General features: G+C 43.9%; 1 protein-coding gene across 1 annotated transcript in view; it reads left to right on the forward strand.

Annotated features, from left to right (window-relative positions):
* ARHGAP19 (Rho GTPase activating protein 19) overlaps positions 1-6,413 on the forward strand; it is a 91,446-nt gene that overhangs the window by 50,617 nt on the left and 34,416 nt on the right. The window contains exons 5-6 of the mRNA XM_011951196.1: positions 959-1,185; positions 4,963-5,049. Coding sequence (XP_011806586.1) covers positions 959-1,185; positions 4,963-5,049 — 314 coding nt within the window. The remainder of the gene's footprint in view (positions 1-958; positions 1,186-4,962; positions 5,050-6,413) is intronic.

Consider the following 6,413-nt stretch of genomic DNA (forward strand, 5'->3'; position numbering starts at 1 on the left):
GGTGGGGTTTCGCCATGTTGCCCAGGCCAGTCTCGAACTCCTGGGCTCAAGCGATCTGCCCACATTGGCTTCCCAAAGTGCTGGGGTTACAGGCATGTGCCACTGCACCTGATTTGGATATGTGTTTATTTCTCTTAAGTATATACCTAGGAATTGAATTTCTTGGTCAAATGGTAACTCTCACTTTTTGAGGAACTGCCAAAATGTTTTCCAGGTGGTTATACCATTTTATATTCCCACCAGCAATATGGGAGGGTTTAATTCTCTCTACATCTTTGCCAACATTTTTGTCAATCTGTTTGCAGTTATAGCCATTGTAGTGGGTATAAGTAGTATGTCACTGTGGTTTTGATTTATAGTTTCTTGATGGCTAATGATACTGAGCATACAAAGCCTTATTGGCCACTTACATACTTTCTGAAGGAATGTCTATTCAAATCCTGTACACATTAAAAAAAATTTTGGCCGGGTGTGGTGGCTCACACCTGTAATCCCAGCACTTTGGGAGGCTGAGGCGGGCGGATCACAAGGTCAGGAGATCGAGACCATCCTGGCTAACACAGTGAAACCCCATGTCTACTAAAAATACAAAAAATTAGCTGGGCATGGTGGCGGGCGCCTGTAGTCCCAGCTACTCGGGAGGCTGAGGCAGGAGAATCGCTTGAACCCGGGAGGCAGAGGTTGCAGTGAGCTGAGAGTGTGTCACTGCACTCCAGCCTGAGTGACAGAGCAAGACTCCGTCTCAAACAAACAAACATACATTTTTTTGGTCTTTTTATTGTTGAATTGCATTGACATTATTTTGTTGTTATGTTTTGCTGTAATTTTGAATGGTGTTTCTGCCTGAATCTTTTTTCTCCCTTTCTTTGATGGAGTTGAGGGGAGGATAATGGTGAAAGCACTGATTTTTCTTGCTGATATTTTCTCCCTGCTTTGCAAATTCTCTTTTGTCCTCAAGATTTGATGCAGTTTGATGATAAAGGAAACAAGACCAATATACCAGACAAGGACCGGCAAATTGAGGCTCTCCAGTTGCTCTTCCTCATTCTCCCTCCTCCTAATCGTAATTTGCTGAAGTTATTGCTTGATCTCCTATACCAGACAGCAAAGAAACAAGACAAGAACAAGATGTCAGCCTATAATCTTGCCCTTATGTTTGCACCCCATGTCCTGTGGCCAAAAAATGTGAGTGTTGACGGGAAGAGTAAAGATTGCTTGGTTTTCTTGGGCTGGGCCTCATTCTATAGCTGTACGTTGGTGAGGTTATCTGGGGTCCAAGGTCTAGCCTTCAGCTTTATGAGGTTGGGAACTTACTTTATTAGTTCACTGAAGAGTCATCATACCTGAGAGGGCCAATTCCTGCTAACTTCACTTATAAATCAATCTCTGATAAACCTATATGGCATTGTATTGTATTAGTGGAAACTCTTAGTGGGAAATTGTAGCTACTGAATAAACTAGAATACTCATTTTGGCTGTTTAGTGTGGAATCCTTAACAGGAAAGGCTTCTTGGGAAATTAAATTAGCTTCTGAAGATCGAATGTTATAAAATTAGAATAGAGCTGTATGATCTTATGGGATAATGTCACCAAGCTTATGGATTTATAGATGAGATGAAACTTAGAGCAATCCTGCCTTGTCCTAACTTTTCTATTTCCTGTATATATAGTCTTCTTGGATAAAGCTGAACTTGCATCTTATTATGGAGACCATGGTCTTCTCAGTGACTTACATGAGAAATAAACTCATTCTCTCTCTCTCTTTTTTAATGCCTGAGGGATAAAAACACAGAGAAATAAATTCTCTGAAGTCTTTTTTTCTATTTTTTTGAGATAGGGTCTTATTCTGTCGCCCACGCTGGAGGGGAGTAACGCAATCACTGCTCACTGCAGCCTCATCTAAAGTCTTTTAAACAACTTGCTGACCTGGAGGTACATAGCTTATACTCCTGCCCACTTCTAATATGGTTTTACTACGTGATGGAGTTGTGAGCCAGGATAGGTGGGTTGGAAGCCAAACACCAGCGATGTTACCTATGTCTTTTACCTTTTTTTGAGACAGAGTCTTGCTCTGTTGCCCAGGCTGGAGTGCAGTGGTGTAACCTCAGCTTGCTGCAATCTCTGCCTCCTAGGTTCAAGCGATTCTCCTGCCTTAGCCTCCCAAGTAGGTGGGACTACAGGCGTGCGCCACCATGCCTGGTTAATACTTGTATTTTTCTATTTTTGGTAGAGACAGGCTTTTGCCATGTTGGCCAGGCTGGTATCGAACTACTGACCTCAGGTGATCCATCCGCTGCTGCCTCTTGAAGTTCTGGGATTATAGGCATGAGCCACCGCGCCTGGCCTTTTTTTTTTTTTTTTTTTTTTAAAGCAGCTGTCTACAAGCCGTTTTTTGTTTGTTTAGTCTTTTACCTTTTCTTTTCTTTTTTTTTTTTTTTTTTGAGACGGAGTCTCGCTCTGTCGCCGAGGCTGGAGTGCAGTGGCCGGATCTCAGCTCACTGCAAGCTCCGCCTCCCGGGTTCCCGCCATTCTCCTGCCTCAGCCTCCAGAGTAGCTGGGACTGCAGGCGCCCGCCACCTCGCCTGGCTAGTTTTTTTTTTTTTTTTAGTAGAGACGGGGTTTCACCGTGTTAGCCAGGATGGTCTCGATCTCCTGACCTCGTGATCCGCCTGTCTCGGCCTCCCAAAGTGCTGGGATTACAGGCTTAAGCCACCGCGCCCGGCCTCTCTATATATATATTTTTTTTTTGAGACGGAGTCTCGCTCTGTCGCCCAGGCTGGAGTGCAGTGGCCGGATCTCAGCTCACTGCAAGCTCCGCCTTCCGGGTTTACGCCATTCTCCTGGCTCAGCCTCCGGAGTAGCTGGGACTACAGGGGCCCGCCACTTCGCCTGGCTAGTTTTTTGTATTTTTTTAGTAGAGACGGGGTTTCACCGTGTTAGCCAGGATGGTCTCGATCTCCTCACCTCATGATCCGCCTGTCTCGGCCTCCCAAAGTGCTGGGATTACAGGCTTAAGCCACCGCGCCCGGCCTCTCATCAATGTTATAATGAAAAGATGTTGAAGAAAACAATGTTATTCGAGGACCTGCTGTATGTCGGTGCACTTAACGTCATAGTTTCCAAGAACCTATTGACACTTTAAGTGAGGATATACTGTAATAGCTTTACTACTTACCCCACAAGGCTGTTGGGAAGATAATAGAAATAGGTTATAGTAATTTATAAAAAATTTTTGAGATTATACGAAATGAGAAAAGGAAGGTAAAGGAGAGAGATTGTGGGAAACATTTTACTTAACAAATAACTAGTGAAAAAATACAAAGTTCTGGACCAGGAAGAGCTTCTGGGGGTGAGTAGGGGAGAAGAAGACACATTAACATTTGTCTATATTAAGGAGATCAAGACTCATAATGAAGGAATTTTAGAACTAGCTGACCAAGACTATAGAAAAGCAGTGAGTAAACTGTGGTTATAAAAAGAAGTGGTGGCTTACGCCTGTAATCACAGCACTTTGGGAGGCTGAGGTAGGAGGATTGCTTGAGGCCAGGAGGTTGAGACCAGCCTGGGCAGCACAGTGAGACCTCAAGACCTTGTCTCTACAAAAGGAAAAGACACATAAGCTGGGTGTGGTGGCACATGCCTATGCTCCTGCCTGCTTGGGAGGCTGAAGTGGAAGGATCGCTTGAACCAAGGAGTTTGCAGCTGCAGTGAGTTATGATTGCACCACTGTACTCCAACCTGGGTGCCAAAAGCGAGACCCTATCTCTAAAAAAATATTTAAAAGCAAACAGAGTAACAAAGTTACATGTTGAAAATGAGGGCTTTGGGATAGTAGAGTTACTGAAGTATTTAAAAAAGACAGGAGAAACAAAGGAAGGGAATCAATGACAATTTTACTGTGTTTTTAAGAAACAGATGTCACCTTTGGTATCAGTAGTGACCATTCTCTTTTGTCTTTGGAGAAACTCTAGTTTTCTAAAGAGGCAGTGGTGTCCTTGATGGCTGGAACAGATTCTGTTTTTTTTGCCCATTTTGAATCCTAGACTAGATTTTCTTTTTTCTTTTTCTTTTTTTTTGAGACGGATTCTGACTCTGTCACCCAGGTTGGAGTGCAGTGGTGCAGTCTTGGCTCACTGCAAGCTCCGCCTCCTGGGTCACGCCATTCTCCTGCCTCAGCCTCCCGAGTAGCTAGGATTACAGGCGCTCGCCACCAGGCCCGGGTAATTTTTTTTGTATTTTTTAGTAGAGACGGGGGTTTCACCGTATTAGCCAGGATGGTCTCGATCTCCTGACATCGTGATCCTCCAGCCTCGGCCTCCCAAAGTGCTGGGATTACAGGTGTGCGCCACTGTGCCCAGTCATCCTAGACTAGATTTTCTTTGCCAATTTTGCTTACATGTCTAATTTTCAAGCAGAATTAGGAAATGAAAATTGGTTTTCAAGGATTTCCTCATCACTTCAGGGACACATTGTTTTTCTAGATTATGTCATATCCTGCTGAACCAAAAAGTCTTTCCAGAATTTAACATTGTATTAGAGGCACCTAGGTTAGGGATAGAAACTTCATACATTTGAAGGAACAAGGTGGCCAGGCACGATGGCTCACGCCTGTAATCCCAGTACTTTGGGAGGCCAAGGCGGGCAGATCACGAGGTCAGGAGTTCAAGACCAGCCTGGCTAACATGGTGAAACCCCATCTCTACTAAAAATAGAAAAATTAACTGGGTGTAGTGGCGCATGCCTATAATCCCAGCTACTTGGGAGGCTGAGGCAGGAGAATCGCTTGAACCCAGGAGGCCGAGGTTGCACTGAGCTGAGACCGCGCCACTGCACTGCAGCCTGGCGACAGAGCAAGACTCCGTCTCAAAAAAAAAAAAAATAAAAAAGAAAGAACAAGCTTATTGGTAAATACTACTTTCCAGCTCTTAATGCCCATTGTTTGGTTTCTTTTCCTCTGAACAGGTCACTGCAAATGACCTTCAGGAGAATATCACAAAGTTAAACAGTGGGATGACTTTTATGATTAAACACTCCCAGAAACTTTTTAAGGTAGGTAAGGGATAGCATTTGGTTGGTAACAGGACAAAGGAAATGGAGCAAGGTGGGATCCTAAGTGGGGCTATAAAGATGACTAAATGAAAAAAAGGTCCTGAATGGGATTGCAAACCAGAATGGGCAGTGGCAAAACCCAGGGATAACAACCACTACGGTGGAAAGGAATAGGGATAGGAGGCTGAGTAGGGCTGGATCCTTTGGGTAACTGGCTCCACCCTCTGAGCCATTCTTCCTTTTTCGCAAAGGAAGCACATGTGGCAGCTGAGTGGTTTTATCCTGCCTGCTTACTGCAGTAGAGTTTTGGGGGTCTGCTAGTAGAATTGTGGGGGTCATTTTGTACTTTTTGGCCCTTTCAATCCAAACAGGCTGTGTTTCTGCTGACATAATTTTCCTAAGAACTTTGTAGGTCTTCTGTGGATTTCAATGGGATTCATTCCATTAGACAAAGGCCACATAAACAAATCTTTTGAAGAAAATATTTCCCTGCCTTGTTCACCTGCTGAGAAACCTAAGGGACAGAACCTTTAGGCTTCCTAAAGGCTTTCTGGTTTAAGTGAGAGGGTCTGTGAGGCACGCTTTTTACTCTCTTGAAAGGGCCCTTGGTATGACTGAATACTCTGACCTTTTGCTGTTTCTAAGGTTTTAGCAAAAGGTAGCACAGTCACATCCTTGACCTTTTCTTTAGTGTATACTTCCTTGATAGTGAATCTCTTAATTTTAGCATCTTTTTTTTTGAGACAATGTCTCCCTTTGTCGCCCAGGCTGGAGTGCAGTGATACAGTCTTGGCTCACTGCAGCTTCAACCTTCTGGGCTCAAGTGATCCTCCCACATCAGCCTCCCCAGTAGCTGGATCCACAGGCATGCACTGCCATGCCTGGCTGATATTTGTACTTTTTGTAGAGACAGGGTTTCAACATGTTGCCCAAGCTGGTCTTAAACTCCTGGGTTCAATCCTCCTGCCTCGGCCTCCCAAAGTGTTGGGATTACAGGCATGTGCCAATTTTAGCATCTTTTGCCATCTGGAGAGACTGAAAGTTTCCAAGATCATCCAGTTCTGGTTTCTTTTTTTTCTTGCAGTAAAATACTTATAAAATTTGCCATCTTAACCATTTTTAAGTGCACAGTTCTGTGGCATTAAGTACATTCATGCTGTGCAGCCATCATCACTGTCTATTTCCAGAACTCTTTTCATCTTACAAAATTGAAACTCTGTGCCCATTAAGCAGTAACTCTGCGTAACCCTCCTCCTACCCTTGGCAACCACCATTCTACTTTCCATCTCTATGAATTTGACTTCTCTAAGTACCTCATGTAAGTGGACTCATACAGTATTTGTCTTCTTTTTTTTTTTTTTTTT

This window comes from Colobus angolensis, unplaced genomic scaffold, assembly GCF_000951035.1.
Source record: "Colobus angolensis palliatus isolate OR3802 unplaced genomic scaffold, Cang.pa_1.0 Scaffold316, whole genome shotgun sequence".
Classification (NCBI taxonomy): Eukaryota; Metazoa; Chordata; class Mammalia; order Primates; family Cercopithecidae; genus Colobus; species Colobus angolensis.